Source organism: Vipera ursinii (genome assembly GCF_947247035.1).
Source record: "Vipera ursinii genome assembly, chromosome: Z".
In the NCBI taxonomy this organism is placed as follows: Eukaryota; Metazoa; Chordata; class Lepidosauria; order Squamata; family Viperidae; genus Vipera; species Vipera ursinii.
The window spans coordinates 78,243,424-78,262,188 of record NC_139517.1 but is presented as its reverse complement, the minus strand read 5'-3'; the positions used below and the strand labels follow the sequence as shown (position 1 = coordinate 78,262,188).

At 37.7% G+C, this 18,765-nt stretch overlaps 1 protein-coding gene across 1 annotated transcript in view; it reads left to right on the top strand.

Moving 5' to 3' along the window:
* Window positions 1-12,137: 12,137 nt before the first annotated feature.
* LOC310650183 (collagen alpha-4(VI) chain-like) overlaps window positions 12,138-18,765 on the top strand; it is a gene marked incomplete at its 5' end in the record, with an annotated part of 80,076 nt that continues 73,448 nt past the window's right edge. The window contains 3 exons of the mRNA XM_083379014.1: window positions 12,138-12,771; window positions 16,142-16,729; window positions 17,640-18,245. Coding sequence (XP_083235140.1) covers window positions 12,138-12,771; window positions 16,142-16,729; window positions 17,640-18,245 — 1,828 coding nt within the window. The remainder of the gene's footprint in view (window positions 12,772-16,141; window positions 16,730-17,639; window positions 18,246-18,765) is intronic.

Genomic DNA, 18,765 nt, shown 5'->3' with positions numbered 1-18,765 from the left:
CTGTAGGGTTTTTTTTAATTTTATTTTAGATTGTCATCCTTTGCTGAGATTTCCAGAGAAAACAACGCAGGATAGAGAAAAGGAGGAAGAATACGCAACAGCTTTCGAAGGTAAGAGGAAGAATAATTATCTAAAATAATTTACTAATAGTTATTTAAAAATTATGTAATCATTGCCTCTCTAAGTTCAAAAGAAAAGAAACAACAAGCAGAATATTGCAAAAAGGTATAAAAGGCATACAAGTTTCCACAATTCTGTCTGGATACAAAATCTAATCCAAGAATAAATTTTCTTCCAAATAGGGAAAGGAAAAGGGATATTAGTCAGATGTGAGATGACCTTATAATCTAGCAGCAAATAGATGCCAGTATGGGATATAATACTGCTGAATGTGTATTTATTACAATTGTAAATAACTATGTTGAGAAATACAATATTCATATATTTCAGTGGTATCTACGTATTCCAAAAAAATATTGTTTTTCATACCATAGCAAATATATCTTCCATCCCTTTCTCCCTTTCCCTCTTTTGTTTATAAAAGTAGGTAGGGAAAAATTATTTTGTAATAGTGATATAAGGGTTTTAATTTCTCACAATTAACATTTATAACTGAATAGCATGTCAGTTAGGTTTTTTGGGAATATTATTTTTTTGTGTTTATTTTTTTCCTCTTTTTGTGAAATGTTTACTATGCACATTATGATCTGGTATGCTTAATCTTTAGCTAAGTGGCAAAATACCTTTTTTTAAAAAGAGAAATTAACTTAATATGTGGCTAAAACTGATTAATTGTCATAGTCGCAATAAATCACTAGGAACCATATTTTTACTTCACTGAGCTATATTGAACATATTTGAATTAAATATTTCAAAAAAAATTGTTCAGTGGAAAAGTTGAGAACATTTTTAATAATTTTATTAAATATTACAATTAAAAAGAAACTAATGCAAACTAAAAAAATAAAAGAAAAAATAAGAGAAGTAAAGAAAAAAGTAAAGAATTTCATCTCTAAAGATGAAGTTATCCCACATATGACTTTTTAAATATAAAAATGCACATGGTTGATTGGGATTCAATGACACAATAAGATGAACTTTGGTGATGTGTACGTTAGTTGCTATTGGACAGATGTTTATTTATTTGTTTCAGTTCAATTTAGGTGCTTCAGACTGAGCCACGTTGCTCATAATATACCGTAATTAACCATAGAAATACAACACAGGACAAAACAAGATAGGATCTGGTCATCTATATAAAATCTTAGATGGAACCCATCCAACAAGGGATTCCATCAATTTTAACACAAGGCCTTATGGAATGGTGAAGTGGTGAAAGCCACACAAATTTAAGGGATTTGTGTGAGGCATCTCATTTCAGAGGGCAGAAGTTGTGGCTGAAGGCACATTTCCTGACTCCTGATTGATGGTTTTGTTGAATTGAAGGAACCCAGAATGCTCCATGATGGAACAACTAAGGAACAATAGATTTCATTTTTGAAATGAGAAGGAACTGATATGGTCCCACTCTTTGAGGCAGAGTGCTTTTAGAGTTGATGGAGACTGCTGTATAACATAAAGAGTAATTTCCTATTCAAATCCTAACCAGTTCCAATTTGACTTAGCTTGAGGACCAGTAAGTACTTGAATGGTACTTGAATGGGGAACTAACTACCTATTTCAGTGCTGTGGGTTTTACTGAAAAATTAAACAGAGCAGAATGACAAACAATTCCTATAAAATTGTACTTCCTCTCCCCAAATCCTACATGGCTATAGCTATCTGGATTGTCCTCATATATAAAAAAGGGAATAAAAAGGATCCTAGTAATTATAGGCCCATCAGCCTGATTGACATTGTAGCAAAAATATATGCTAGGTACCTTTTGAACAGAATTGAAATCTGGGTAGAGGAAAACAACATCCTCACAGAAGAACAAGCAGGTTTTAGACAAAACAGATCTACTATTGATAACTGCTTTGTCTTGAACCATCTAATTGCCAAATATGCCTATAAGAGGAGACCCCTGTTTGCTGCTTTCATAGACCTTACAGCAGCATTTGATATGGTAAATAGAGACCTACTATGGAGTAAATTGACATCTCTTAAAATAGAACCCAGACTCCTAAGCTTTGATTAAAGCCCTTTACACAAGTACCTGTTTGAGGGTGCGGTATGGGGTTAATGGGGCCCTGACTAACAGGATTCACACAAATAAAGGGATAAGGCAAGGGTGTATCCTGGCCCCATTATTATTTAATTTATACATCAATGACTTGCCAGGATTAATGAAAGATACCATGGTACACATGCCGATGATCCTAAATACTTACTGTAACAGCTTGCTTTATGCTGATGAAATGATTTTATTATCATACTCACAAGTAGGATTACGTAGGCTATTAAGAAGATTCAGCTCTTATTGCCAGGATAACTCCTTAATCATTAGCAAATCTAAATCGAAAATAATGGTGTTTGGAAGAAACCATCAGAGACATAAGTGGCAATTAGATAGTGAACCAATTGAGCAGGTTAATACCTTTGTATATTTGGGAGTAACTTTTTCCAAGACTGGATCTTGGGCCTGCCATCATCAACGGAGTACATTTAGAGCAAAAGCCCATTTGAATTTATTGCTCAAACTAAAGAACCATAGTTACCCAGGGTCCCTAGCTCCATTACTCAAGGTTTATAAGGCTAAGGTTACCACAATGCTCTTGTATGGAGCAGAAATTTGGGGTCTTTACTCAACCACAGTCCTAGAACAAACACAGTCCCAGCATTTGAGATGTATTTTGGGTGTAGATCCAAGAACATCTGCTGCAGCAGTTAGAGCTGAATTGGGAATTCATACAATTCAGGCATTATCTAAAATTAGAGCTTATAATTACTGGTGCAAAGTTAATGAAATGGAGACTGATAGACTCCCCAACTTATGCCTACTAGAGCAAATAAAACTACAATCACAAATCTCCTGGATCACCAAACTAACAGATTTTGTAAGAAGCTGTGGCCTTCCTGTCTCTTGCGTAACAGGAGAACAATCTAAAAAAAAGAGTTGCCCAAAGAATTAATGATAAAGAAGCACAAACTGATATAGCTATCCTTAGTAAGATGGGTAACTTTAAATGGCTGAGTAAATACAAATGTACTTTTCAAGTGGACAGTTATTTGAAGTTACAACTCCCAAAACATCTTAGGGAGATATTTACGAGAGCGAGATTCGAACAGCTTGACACAATGGTCAGATATGGGAGATTTCATGCTATACCATACAATGAGCGTCTCTGCATTTGTGGAGCGGCAGAGGTAGAGGACCTGGCTCACATCCTATTTGACTGTTGTTTGTATAAGAGGGTGAGAGACAGGTATCTTGGTCTATATACCAAATGAATGACCCATTGGGATCCCCACATCAAAATAACTTACCTTATGTCCGGTCAGAACTTGAAAATAACATTTAACGTAGCACAGTACTTAAACAAAATGATCCAGTTAAGATCTGCATATGTGGGAATGATTGGGGTAGATTGCAAGGGCGACTCCAAAATATAATGTTATCATATTTTATCTATATCTTAAATTATTGTACATTATTACAATTTCATTTTAGATTGTATTTTATTACTATTTCATCTTAAATTGTATTTTATTTTAATTCCATTTTAAATTGTATTTTATCAAATTCCATTTTAAATTATATTTTATCAAATTCCATTTTGGATTGCTTTTATCAAGTTTTGGTGACGGTTTGTTGCTGGAACTTTGCACTTTGATACGGCCCAAGGGCTAATCAATAAAGTTGTTGTTATAGCTATCTGGAATTGAATTTTGCTCAATGCATCTTTATCTTTAGTCTACCCAAATACATTTAAAAATAATAATCCATCAGTTTAGAACCTTTGAGCTTATTCTACTAATGAAGACCAGTAAAAAATTGAATTCTTTGTGAAAAGGACCTTTGCTTTTTGAGCAATTAAAAGCAGTTAAATCTTAAATCCAATGCACTTGGCTATAAGCTGTGCAATATCCTGCACTGAGTCAGCAAAAAATCAGACTTGTTCCCAAATCCAGGATAGGTAAGATTGGGCAGCTGAAAGTTAGCTTGTGGGGAGCTGCGGAATGGACCTTTTAATTTCAGTGAAAATGAAATATAGTTAGTATCTTCTCCATGCTACCCTGTTTTTATTATCATGCTGCATTTCTTAATGTTACTTTTAATGTTTTTAATGAAATGAATAACATTTTACATGCTTGTTGCTTTCAAGTAGAAGGTTATAAACATACTTAGATATATTTCTTTTGTTCTGTGGAAGCCTTTCACAATCAGTTCTCCTATGTCAAAAACTAGCATGTCAGGAAAAAGATGGATCCTAAGCATTTTCCTTGATATCTAATGCGACAGCTATGGGTTTTCTATGCACATGAATTTTTTTTGATACAAAGAACTATCAACTGAGGCATTACTTGCAGACATAAGCAAAATTCAGAAATAGTGATTATCTGCTCCATGGACCATTCCTTTTGACATGTTAATGTTAAGATTTGTTTTTAAAAAACCCATAATGATGTACAAATACTATTAATTTTTAAGCCTGTGTATATTTCAGAAGGGAGGTTGCATTTGGGCAAAGGTTAATGCCTTCCAAGCTGTTTGATAAAGCAGTGTGTTTCTCTGCTTCAGAATACTGGAAGAGGTGTGTTGTGAATCACTTCAGTGAAGAAGGGCACATCATACCCAGCCTTCTTAAGGCAGTGCATGTTGCCTTTGCAGGGCAAGAGGCATGACTGAAATAAATCCCACCCAATTGCCACCATTGGTGATTGAAATAAATGAAATAAATGAAAAATAAGCTGTTCACATTTGTTGCCAGTCCTGGCAATGGAGTTGATACAGACACACACAATGAGAAGACATTGATTTCTCCATAAGGAAAAATAAAAATACGTGTAATCATGGGGCATATATTTCCAAAGGTGGAAATGTTTGTATGATAGTATCCTATACTGGAATGGAAAAAATCCAATAATTCAAAAATCCTGTCACAATTCTGTCTTCAGTAAAATTCAGAGCATCTATGGAGATTATCAATTATCCAGGTCATTTGTTATCCCAAAGGTGCTTTTCTAGAAGGCAGCTGGACTTTTGCTTCTCATCCAAGAAGCTTCTTCAGTTCTTCAGAGGCGAAATGTTTTCAAGAAAAAACCCAAGAAAGTCCACTTGTCTTCTGGAAAAGCACTTTTGGGATAAAATTCAAAGCATTGTTGTAAATTCTGGGAGAATTAATCCACATTGTATGTTATACAGTGCGAAAAATTTCTACTTTGAGTAATCTCCATTAACAGTCTTCCACAATTTGGTGCTTTCCAGATGTGATATTGGACTATAGCTCCATAGTCCAATTGTCTGGTTAGCATCAATTTTGGAATTCTTTTCAGGGATTACAAATCCATCCTGTTTCCTTTCACTGAGCAAGATTGATTTAATTTACATCTAACATATGGCAGTTCTAATCAATCTTCCTTTCCATTTCCCAGTCTTTCTTATCCAAGTTTAAAACACATCTGAAATTGATCCAGGGTGTGTTGACTACTTTCAGCATCAAGACATGACCATGGATGTGTAGAAAACCAAGAGATAGTCAACATTTTTGCTTTATGGCCATTATGGAGAATTTCAAATCAACCAATGCTTGATTTCTTGTTTGCCTCAGCTGGTATTTCAGGTGCTTGCAAAAACACACCTCACATCCATGGCCTTACTGCTAAGCTTGTAAGCCGCCCTGAGTCTTCGGAGAAGGGCGGGATATAAATGGAATTAAAATAAAATAAATAAAATAAATGTCTTTTCAATAAAAGAAAGTAAATTTCTAACAAAATTTCATATTCTATCTGGTTGGCATGCCAAGATGCTCATTTCACCCACTTTTACAAAAAAAAGGCCAGTTCTATAATGGGATTTTGGAAGGCACTGTTTCTAATAGGAACATTTTTATTGATAATGTGCTATCAAGTTAGTTTCAACTCTTATCTATCTATCTACCTACCTACCTATCTATCTATCTATCTCTATTTTCTCCCTGACTATCTGTCCTTAACTTGGTCTTGGTATTTCAAATTTTCTATTGTATCCATTGCTTCTGTAACTAAGACCATCCACCTTGTAACAAGAACCTATGTAGTATGCAGCTGTTTGTTTCAAGCAGCAATTACTCCTTAAAAATTGATGTGCCACAGAATTATATGTTCACCACTGTAATATTCCTATCTAAATTTTACTATTCCAATATCTTGGTCAACATATTGTTTGAAGCTTCTTAAAATGTAAAGCTTGCAGGTAGAACTGGTGAGGTGAGCCTAATAGCAAGATTGCAATTGTTAATTGATGATATACTTGTAATGTGTCTCACATGTAATTTGTATCTGCATAAGCAATCTATTTTCCCCTCCCTTTCCCCACCCATATCACCTCCATTTAAATCCTAGATCAGTTTAATTACTCTATATATCTGATGAAGTGAACTGCAGCTCACCAAAGCTGCATTTTAATAAAATTTGATACTTAGGAAAGGTACTTTCTGATGCATTGAGTCCCATGGTTTTAGATCTCATGGTTTTAGATCTGTGTTTTAACCTTATGACCAGGGCTTGTTTTGTCATAGAATGCCCAGAACGGAGTTCCGGCACCTTTTTTGGATGGAACCTTGTAGGGTAGGCAAGGCAGTTTGTATGACATGTATGAGTCCTGGACCTTTTTTTTCTTTTTTCTTTTACAAAAAAAGCACTGCTTATGACTATCAACTGAAGGTCTTTATGGTAGCTTTCAAATTCTTAACTGTAACTATTGAACACCAGGTAACCCTAACCCTAACCCTAACCCTAATCATTAATGTATAAATCTGTCTAATAATCTGTAGTCTCTGATCCTAACATAATTGGTGTTGCTTGAAACCCCTCCCCCCATTCATTACAACATCATTTGATCACAAGATAGGTAATCTCATACTAAAACAGCACTTTCATTTGGGGTCCCTCACAAATCTTATCTGTATGGTCTTGAATTTTCAAATCATAGGAATAAAACTGTTGTTGTTGTTAGCTGCGACGTCGTGTCCGACCCATTGTGACCCTATGGACAACGTTCTTCCAGGCCTTTCTGTCCTCTACAATCTTCTGGCGTCCATTTAAGCTCATGCCTACTGTTTCAGTGACTCCATCCAGCCACCTCATTCTCTGTTGTCCCCTTCTTCCATTGCCCTCAATCTTTCCCAGCATTAGGGCCTTCTCCAGTGAGTCCTTCCTTCTCATTAGGTGGCCAAAGTATTTGAGTTTTAGCTTCAGGATCTGGCCTTCTAAAGAGCAGTCAGGGTTGATCTCCTCTAGGACTGACCAGTTTAATCGCCTTGCAGTCCAAGGGACTCGCAGGATGGTGTTAGTTCTATAAGGTGCTGTAGGGCTTCATAGAACCAGTCAATTTCATCCTCTTCAGCACTGGTGGTTGGGGCATAGACTTGGACTACTGTGATATTGAATAGTTTGCCTTGGATTCAAACTGAGATCATTCTGTCATTTTGAGGATTGTATCCCAGTACTGCTTTTCCTACTCTTTTATTGACTATGAAGGCTACTCCATTTCTTCTGAGGGATTCTTGCCTGCAGTAGTATACCTGATGGTCATCTGAATTAAATTCACCCATTCCTGTCCATTTTAGTTCACTGATACCTAAGATGTCGATGTTCAGTCTTGTCATCTCTTGTTTGACCACATCCAGCTTTCCTTGATTCATGGATCTTACATTCCAGGTTCCTATGGAGAAAAAATGTTTACAGCATCGGACTTTCCTTTCATCACCAGACACATCCACAGCTGAGCGTCCTTTCGGCTTTGGCCCAGTCGCTTCATTCTTTCTGGTGCTACTAGTACTAGCCCTCTGCTCTTCCCCAGTAGCATATTGGACACCTTCTGACCTGAGGGGCTCATCTTCCAGCATCATATCGTTTTGCCTTTTGGTACTGTCCATGGGGTTTTCATGGCAAAGATACTGGAGTGGGTTGCCATTTCCTTCTCCAGTGGATCACGTTTTGTCAGAACTCTCTGCTATGACCTGTCCGATTTGGGTGGCCCTGTACGGCATAGCTCATAGCTTCATTGAATTATGCAAGCCGCCACGACAAGGCAGTAATCCATGAAGGGGAGTAATAGAACTATTAACAAATTATTTTCCAAATTAGTTGGCTTAATCTTATTACCAAGATAATTAGTGCTTGATTTTGCTCTGAAAACTGTCCAGAAACTCCATGTTTATAAAAAGTTAGTCACTGCAACAGATTGCTTGGAAGCAAGCCCCCGAGTGAAACATGGTTGATACCACATTGTCTAAACAAAAGATGAAATAAATCTTGAACAGTGTTTTTTAGTGTTGCATTTTATAGCTCATTGTTCTCATTTCTCAAGGTTATTGGCTTCCTGCTATGGAATTCAGCAATCTTAAGAAGGACTTCATTAAAATATTTTTTTTTAAAAAAGTGGGAGGGGGGGGAGCCAAGAACATTTTTTTGTTATTCAGGCAGTTGGCGTGGGGGAAGTGGCTAATACATACAGCTAATCCTTGAATTAAACTACAGTTGAGACCAGAATTTTAGTCATTGAGTGAAGGGTTGTTAAAGGGAGCTGAGCAAGTGACTGCTTCACTCAACAACCTCAATCCTGGTATCCCCAGTTGCACTTGTTAAGTGATTTCCTGGTCATTAAGAAGAGAGAACAAAAGAGGTGCTTGCCAGAGGATCTCAGCTTTGCCCAGGGCTGAATTCCTCTGGCAGGCAGTGCTTTCATCCTCAAAGAGGCTGGCTGAAAACGGTCCATCCTGAAATCCAGGCAAGAAATTGGCAGGGAGTTTTGCAGCATGGGCATTTGCAGCTAGCCCCCAACATCAAGAATAACCCCTCTCATTTCTGGGGGGCTGATTGCAAATGTCCTGTGTTGCATCTATCCTGAAATCCAAGCAGAATTTGTCATGGAGTGTTTGCAGCTTGCAGTGTTTGCAGTCAACCAGAGACAAGAAGATTCCTTCTAATTTCTTGGGGCTGGGTGCAAGCACCCCGTGCTGGGGACAAAGACTGTATACAAAGAGAGTTTAATGTTTCACCCCTATTTTTTTATAAAATATATTAAAGAACATTGTCAGAGTTGTGACTTGAGTGATGATACATTTAACATGAAATAGCAAGTTCACCATCAGGTGAGTCAGCTTCTTTTTTAAAATTCTATTTCTATTGAATTTTACTGTGATGTTTGAACTTACTGTGACATTTTATGAAATTATCGCTATAGGTGAATGGTTAAACACCAATGAAGAAGACTAGGAAGAATTTTCTTGAACTCATATGTAACATAAACTATGGTTTAACTATTGTTTAGTGAATAGATCACAATAGCTGGATTCATGCAACATAAGATAAAATCAGAGTAGCACACTATGATTTATCTATTATTTGTAAATCAAGGTATTATTAAAGAGAGCAAAACACAAGTCTAGGCAGGTTGCATCACACCATCCTAAAAACAGTCATGAAGTAAATATTTTATGAAATTCAGCTAATTTAATCCAATGACATTCTATTCTAAGATTGGAGACTATCTTTAATTATTTCAAAATTAGAACGAGTCAATAAAATTGTACAGAGATATACTTTCTGAAATTCTGGAAAGATTTAGATTCAACAATTTCATTCTGGTGCTTATTATTTGATTCTGACACTATCCACTTTTTAAAAGCAGATTTCCTGACCAAGTGCTTCTAAATGGATTGGGCTGCATTGGATTGCAATCCCATAACCCCCAAATCAGGATAGCCCAGGGGTAGGCAACCTTGGCTCTTTTATGACTCGTGGACTTCAACTCCCAGAATTCCTGAGCCAGCATGCTCAGCTTTCCCCTCAGCATGGCTGGCTCAGGAATTCTGGGAGTTGAAGTTCACGAGTCATAAAAGAGTCAAGGTTGCCTACCCCGGGATAGCCACTGAGTTGGGGAAAGTTGAAGTCTGAGCTTAGATTTTTGCATGTCCATACAGAGCTAAGCTTCAGCTGTTATAAATCACTGCATTCATCTTCCTTTTCAATCCACTCTTTCCTTCTCATATGATGTATGGGCTATGAGGCTTTATTCAAAGCATTTTGGCTTAGCTAGTTTTGAAAAAGGATTTGTTATGAAAAGATCAACATCGGTTTGCAAGGCCATACATTGACTGATGGTACTGCTTTCAGGATTTTTGGAATTGGTTTGCAGTCTACTTTCCATAAAGGGAAAAATGCACCGAGAAAGCAGTATGAAACAGTTTCAGAAGGTCGTACTGAAGGAGCTTCTGAAATACATGAAACATGTTTCATTGAACAGAACAGCTGCTGTACAGTCAGCAACAGATTCTAATTATTTAGTTTGTGGTAAAGAATGCTAATATTATCTGTAAGATTTCCTTGTCACGATGAATTCAGAATCAGTTGCTTTCTTTTATTAATTATAATAGATGTTTGGCCTAACACTCTCCATCTGACTACTTACAGCCAAAAGACTAAAAGCAGATTTTGACAATTTGAGCCTAATTCTGATGTATATCAAATCATTGTTTCTGCTTGCCATAGTTAAGGCTCAAACTATACTTTGAGCTTCCAGAGATACCCCATGTCACTGTGGTTTAGGGATCTCTAACCTTCCTTAGGTTCAGCTATGTCAAGTTTCCATTTCTGCCTCAAGAAACTACTTGAGATAACACAATGATTGCAACTGTGACTCCCAATTGTTTTGGTATTAAGGACTAAGCCCTTTTTTTGAAAGAAAGTCCAGTTGCCTTTTGGAAAAAGCAGCTTTGGACAGATAATAACTTGTTCAAGCATAATACTATACCATGAGTGTTGTGTAAATGCAGGCAATACTTTTGATACAGTCCAGCTAGACATTTAGCATCATACCATTGCAATGCACTTTGGCACCCTTCATTTGTATTGGACTACAGCCATAATCCTTAACCATCATACATATGTGCTATTATTATAATAAATATATTTGAACAATATGCACCAGTTTAGAGAAGCTTGGTATATACTAATAGTTAATGTAAGCTTACTGACAGTGAAATTCTGGATTAGAATAGTATGATCTTTTTTTTCTAGAATGGATAATTGAGGTTTTTTTTCCTTTTTAAAAGTATTTGCTGTGGAGGTGTGTTCAAGATGAATAATTGGAGCTACATTCTTACTGTTTCCATTTTAACTACTTGGTGCTACACAGATGCTCAAGCTACTGGTAATGTCATACTTTGATATTCAATGAGATCAATTACAAAATATACTTAGTTTTCAAAAGAAAATAAGATTTGGGAAATAGATATAATAATCCAAAGACTGGAGCAATTGTCATTGATTTGAATTCAGTCACAGCCTTTCCAAATGGGAAAATCCTCCATTTGCGAATGCTGCAATTTGGCAGCTTTGTGCAAGCTTAGTTTGGAGCTTGGAAAGTAAGGGGAAAGGGTGGAAGCCTTTGAATATTCTTGAATGAAAGATCATTCAAAGATCTTGAATGGTCTTCAATGATCATAGTTCCAGCTGTTCGCATGTTTACTAATTGAAATTTCTAGAGAGTTTTGGATTATACTGCCATTTTTGCCCCATGCTCAGTGCCAATAGGTTTATAGTTCAAAAACATGGAAATACTAGTTAGGAAGTTGTCCTAGACACTATCCTTCTTCTACAGAAGAACAAAGAAGCAAAAATAAACTATTGCTGTTCAAAATAAGTAGAAGACTATTTTTGGTATTTCAGCTTGGGGGGGAAGGTAGAGAAAGAAAAAAAATGTAATTGAATAGTACATACTTTGGAAAAAAGAAAAACATTTCTGCAATAATAATTGGAGATAATGATTCAATTGACATAGTACTCAGTATTCATCAGTAGGCATCGAGAGTCTTCCCCACCCCCACCCTCCCAAAATCAAAAGTAGGATATGAAAGCTTCAGTTGTTCACATAATTTATACGGGTTGTGATTGTTAGAAAATTTCAAAAATTGGACTATTTTAACTAATGATCATGGCATTCAGTGGTAGTGAATTAGCCACCAACTAATTAATGCTAAGAATGGAAAATGAAACTATCATGTGTTTCTTCAGTCTGCAGAGAAGCTTCTGTCGCTGATATTGTGTTCATGGTGGATGGATCATGGAGTATAGGACCAAAAAACTTCAGAATCATACAAGAATTTCTCTACACATTGGTTAACAGTTTTGACATTGGAAAAGACAAAATTCAAGTTGGGATGATTCAGTATAGTGATGATCCTCGCAATGAATTCTTGTTGAATTTTTTCCATCAGAAAAAGGACATTTTAAAGAAAATACAAAATCTAATCTACAAAGGTGGGGGTACCAAAACTGGAAAAAGTTTGAAGTTTATGCTAGATGAGCAGTTCAATGAAATGGCTGGAAGTCGACACAGTGAAGGCGTTCCCCAAATTGCACTAGTGATAACAGATGGGCAAAGTCAAGACAACTTTTCTGGGCCAGCAGAAGAAGTCAAGAATGCAGGCATCATACTTTATGCCATAGGCATCAAAGATGCTATTTTGTCTGAGCTTCAGGAAATTGCTAGTGATCCAGATGAAATGCATGTTTATAATGTGGAAGATTTTGCTGGCTTGCAAGGTATCTCTCAGAACATACTCCAAGTGTTATGTACTACTGTTGAAGAAGCCTCTCAAGACTTTATACATATTTCTCCAGGTAAATTTAAAAGGCTAACTATTTTCTACATGAAAAATGGCCACCTACCCCTTATTTTATATACAACAAATAATATAATCTAACACTAGTGGCTTGTGTAATTTGCAACATCTTATCCAGTGCCAGGCCTATGGTAGGAAATGGGAATCTGTTGTTCATCAAGTGCATGGCAAGGATAAAGCAGTCTCCCTCCTCTCCCCCAGTCCTCCAACAAGACTTTGCACTCCAGATGCATTAACATTATTCTGTAATCCTATGAGGTATCTCAGTGGGGTATGCAAAGTTCTCTGGGGATGGCTGCACTAAAGAGAGGTAAGGGCATTTTTTTACTAAATTACCGAGTACAGTAGCAAACTAAAATTGGTGCTCCAATTTCTCCAAATTTTTATTCTACTATAAAAAGAGATGCTCAGGATTATTTAGAAATCATTTCCAGTAAATTTTATTGTTGTAAAGGGAGTAAGTCTACTGCCTCCTCCCTATCTCATTTTTACCTCTTCCCCCCCCCTTCCTAGTGTTTTCCCACAAGTGCAGGATTTGTGTGTTGTTGTTTTTTTGGTCAACATTTGCTTGTGACTGGAATTGACCAACCAGCTTGTTGCCTGATGTCATGGGTTGAGAGAGAATGATTGGCCCAGCTGGCTTTCATGCTTAAAGTGGAACTAGAACTCATGGTCTTCTGGTTTCTAGCCTGATGCCTTAACCACTAGACCAAACTGATTCTCTCCTCCTTACTTCCTTGTGTGATGCAATAGGAACTACTTCCGCTACTCAGCCATCTCATAACATTAATAGGATAACTCTATTCACCGTTCGTACAGCTGCCGCGCTCGTCCATGTTTGACGAGTGCGGCAGGTCTCCAAACGGGCGGTGGTGGTTTGAAGAGGTGCGCACGCACTCTCCAAACTACCACCGCCCCGTTTGCACAGCTGCTGCATTCGTCCGTGTTTCTTTCAAACGCGGAGAAATGCAGCAGCTCGGCAAATAGGGTGGAGGCAGTTTGGAGAGCTGCACAGCTCTCCAAACCTCCGCCTCCACGTTTGGAGAGCTGCTGCCTTCATCAAATGCAGAGGTTTGGAGGTCCCGGGAGAGGGGCAGGGCGCTCGGGTGGCTCTGGCGGCGCCCGGGCTGAAGGTTCCACTGCAACCCAGTGCCCGTCGCCAGGGAGACCCATCACCGCCGTTGCACAGGTGCCTCACGGCTCGAGGGAGCCGCACTGCAGGAGATGCTCACGAGGCTTCCTTCGGCCAGAAAAGGGCCCGTTGCCTCCGAGGGGGGCCGGGCAGGATCCTCTGAAAGGCCGTTTCCTTCCTCGGCCTGCGAGTCTGTCCTCCCCCCCCCTAAGCTGGCAGCACTGGGCAGCGACAGGTGCGTGCGGCTCAGGATGCGGTGCAGGCATAGGGGTGGTGTATGTTTTTGCTTGTTCTGCGCATGCCCGTGCGTGCCCACAGGCGTGCACACATTTTGCGGCTCCCACTTTTTTGTCTGTATGACGGAACCGGTTCCGAGTGGCTCTTTTGCTGTTTTGGGTTGCTGACCCCTGCACTAGGGCTTAGTGCAGCATGACTTAGTTCTCATTTTAGTCAGTTGTACATTTTAATAGTCATAATATTAAGAGGAGTAAAAATAAAATGAGGTACTATAAACATTTGTGAAAACAAACCTTTCTTCTTTCTTTCTCTCTCTCTCCTCCTTTACCCGGCCTGGTTTTCATTAAATGGTCATAGAACTATTTTTTCCCACTGAAGCTTTGAAATATCTACTTGTTTGGAGTCAATCCATCTGCAATTCTCTAAACAACTCACTAAATTAAAGTTAGATGTCCATGTCTCCTCCTTTAAAAACTCATGTTTCTAGATAACTCTATCAGTATCATTCCCCAAGCATGTACATTGAGAATGATATAAATGCATCTTATCTGGAATAATTTCATGGGACACTGATTTCATCTGAAGTTTTATAAAATGGAAAGGTCTGCCAATCGCATGAGATGTGTATTACCATTCTGTAAGAATTGGGCTTGTTTACCAGTTTTTACAGAATAGGCTGGTTCCCCAGTGCTCACAGACAGGGATATTTTTCAGTTTAAGATATATATGATGAAAAAAATTTCTTACCATCACACCTAGATAAACAATAGCATCAGGGATAGAGAGAGAAAGAGAAAAAGTAATCCTCTTAGTTTAAGAGAAAATTGAAGTTCTTATTCACGTGCCTATTTTGTAATTATTGTCCAAGCATCCTGAAGGTGGACATTTAAATTATTCTTAGGTGGACAGTTTTAGCTTATCAAAACTATAGGACAAAAGCCAGTTATTATGTGTTTATTTATTAGACTCATATCTGTTGCAATTAAAAGTGTGGCTTGAAAGCCATTGCCTTAGCAGGGCAAGTGTATCATTACAGTATATCAAATACCAAGAATACTGAAATTGGTTCTCAATCCCATTATAATTGGGCCGTGCACATTTTTATTTTATTTTATCTTATTTTATTTTTTATTACCTTACCTTACCTCTTATCCAAAGTATTATAGCTTGTCATTTTTATTCATTGCTTCATCTTTAGGCTCCTCCATAGAATACATTAGATCAGGGGTGTCAAACTCAATTTCACTGAGGGCCGCATCAGCATTGCGGTTGCCCTCAAGGGGCAGGGTGGGTATGGCCAGGGTGGGTGTGGCCTACTGGGTGGGCATGGCTAGAGTGCGTATGGCCTACTGGGTGGGCATGGCCAGCTCTACATCATTGGCATCAAGGGTGCCTATGGGGGCCTGGGCAGGAGTGGGACAGATCTGAGGGTCTCTGGCAGAAGGAGGGTCTCTGGGCCGGGGCCAAGGCAGCGGGGGCTGTTCCCTCACTGTTTCCAGGATGGCTTCGCGAGCCACATGAAACCACTTTGTGGGCCGGATCCGGCCCCCGGGCCTTGTGTTTGACATGTCTGCATTAGATGTTCTCTCCAGGCTTCCTTTTAAAAGATGTTGATTTTTACACTTTAAGCCTAGCAGTGCATGGGAGTTATTCCAAGAACAGAAGATATTTGGGTCTTTTGAATATAAAGGGTTATAATTTAGCAGCTAACTACATTTTCAGGCACTGGATGTCATTAAGCAAGTTGATATAATGACTGGCCTAGAAGTGGCTAATATTTTTATGAAGGAATAAATGTATGATTTCAAAGGGATATTGAAATAATATTTTTAAATATTTTATTTTGGTTCTGAGTATAAAATTAAATTCATTGGAAAAAAAGATTTATATGATGAGAGTAAGAAATTCTCAAGTTATATTTGAAGCCAGAAATAACCTCAGACTGAAAGGGCTAATGAACTCTCCTTTTTCTTCTTATATATGTATATTTCTCATTTAGTATGCCGAAAAGCCACTGCGGCTGACATTGTGTTTTTGGTGGACAGTTCATCAAGCATTGATCTGGAGAATTTCCAGAAGGTGAAAAGCTTCCTCTACAACCTGATTTCCAGCCTTTTTGTTGGTCATGACCAGGTCAGAATTGGAGTGGCCCAGTATAGTGATGAGATCTTTAGCGAGTTTCATCTGAACCAATATCCTTCGAAAAATGATATTCTAGAACATATAGAGAACTTAACTTTACGGAAAGGAAGCACTCACACAGGTGCTGCTTTGGATTTTATCAAGGAAGAATACTTCACTGAATCTGCTGGGAGCAGAATTCAAGAAAACATCCCACAAGTATTGGTCCTACTCACAGACAGGGAGTCACATGATGAAGTTAAAGTTCCAGCCCACAAATTAAAAAATGAAGGAATCTTAATTTATGTGGTGGGCATTGGGATCCAGAACACCACTGAACTTATGAATATTGCAAACCAACCTTTTAATAAGTTTCTGTTTAATATTGACAATTTTGATATCCTTCAAGACCTTATCAACAGCCTTCTTGAAACAATGTGCTTTGCTTTGGAGAGCCAGATTAAAGGTAATTAAATGGCCTCTGGTGGTAATGTAAGATTTCAGAAGGTATTTTTATTCTTTTATTTCCGTGTTAAGTTATACAGTTTTCTTTTTGGGCAAATGGTGCATTTTTCTTTTTGTATTGTGATTTCTATGACACCAATTTAATTTGGAAAACTTTTCAGGCTTTACTTTAATTGGAAAGTCAAAGACTTTTTTAAAAGTTGCATTTGCACAGAAAAAAACCTTAAAACTTAGTGTTCCAGAGACATTTGGATGCATTTTTTTGGCCATTTCTAAAGGCATTAAAAGGATCTGTGTGTATGTATGTGTAGTTAGCTTTGCTGCTGAATATCAACAATATGCTCTGAGGCTCACAAAACAGAAAATGAAGGCAATATAGGCATGACACATTGTCTTTTTATGTTTAATAATGTTATTATCTTCATTCCCACTCTTATAAGACAGACGTTACAGAAGGAATTATGGAAGTCAGACTGTATATATTCAAGTACGGTATATCCCTCTATGAGTTAGAGTGGAGACACTGATTATTTTGTTCTTTTTTCAACCAGATTTTAATCTGGTAGGATATAATTATTCAGCTTTACACAATAATCTCTTGAATGTTTATTTGTCTGGTAAAGAATTCTTGAAAAGAAATTGAAGTTAAGAGGCAGGGAGATTTGGGTCCCACTCCATAGAAATCGGCAACTAATTAAATCCAACCTACTTTGTGTAAGTGATTTCTTGGGGCTTTCTGACAAAAAAAAAAAGATTTTGAGAGCATGTGGGTATCATTTTAAAAAATAGCTGCCACAGTAGAACAGTAGGAAATGGCTAGACACAAATAAGTTGCAATTGTAATGTGAGTTCTATTCCATCCTGTATGAGTGTACGTCTTTTAAAAGCATGCTGTTCTATTTTTCCTACAGCATTCACAAAGCGCTATGCTGATATTGTTTTCCTTTTGGACTCCTCTAACAGCATGGGATCTGCCAATTTTGAAAAAGTAAAAAAAGTAATTGTCCAGATTGTTGAACAATTAGACATTGGCGCTAAAAAACACCAGATTGGACTTGCACAGTACAGCGAAGGAGGGAAAGTGGAATTTTTATTGAATAGATATAAGACGAAGAAAGATATTCTTAACCATATTCAGCAGAACACTGTATTCATGGGAGGCCCTTTGAAGACTGGCAGTGCTCTCCAATTTTTGCGAGAAGTCTATTTTGTTGAGAAAGCCGGAAGCCGTCTTCGGCAAGGAACACCACAATTTACAGTGATTTTTTCCTCTGCTAAATCGGAAGATGATGTCAGGAAACCTGCAAAAGAACTGAAAGAAATGGGAGTGAACATTGCAGCAGTTGGTGTCTTACAGTCTGATGAGGAAGAAATGAATATGATTGCTACCTCCCCTCTACTTGACCAGGTTGATGACATAGAGTATCTTGATCAGCTTCAGAAAATCGTCAAAGATATTGTGGACGCACCAGTCCAGCAAGAGTATGAGGCTGTTTTAGATGCCAGTGTGCCTGCAGGTATTGTTATATCACTAGAAGAACTACACATTAAAATAGGAAGGAGGCTAATATAATTTATTCAGCTTCTACAACCAAACATGATTGTTATTATATTTCCTCATGAAGTTAATGAACAATATTTCCTGAATTTTTCTCAGATGGATTTACTTGAACTAGAATGTCATTAATTCTTAAAAGGACTTCAATAATCAGTTCTGTGCAGAGTTCTGGATTCAAAGGGGAAATTATTTCAGTGTGTTTATGACTGTGTATATTGCAACTGTTGGTGTTTTCTTAAACATGCCTTTCTTCTCTGGAATTTAGTTGGCAGCACAGCCTCTTTAAGTATTGCCAATAGGTGCAATGTGCATGTCATAGATACTTCAAATTTTTCTCTTCATATATGATTGTTAGACAGACCTACTAATAAAACATCAGGATAATTTCCAGAAATTCCAGGAGCCTTGGGCCATGACATGTCATGAAAGAGAGGCTTTAATTATATTGCTTATGAGGTTGGGTTAAATTCCTGAATTTG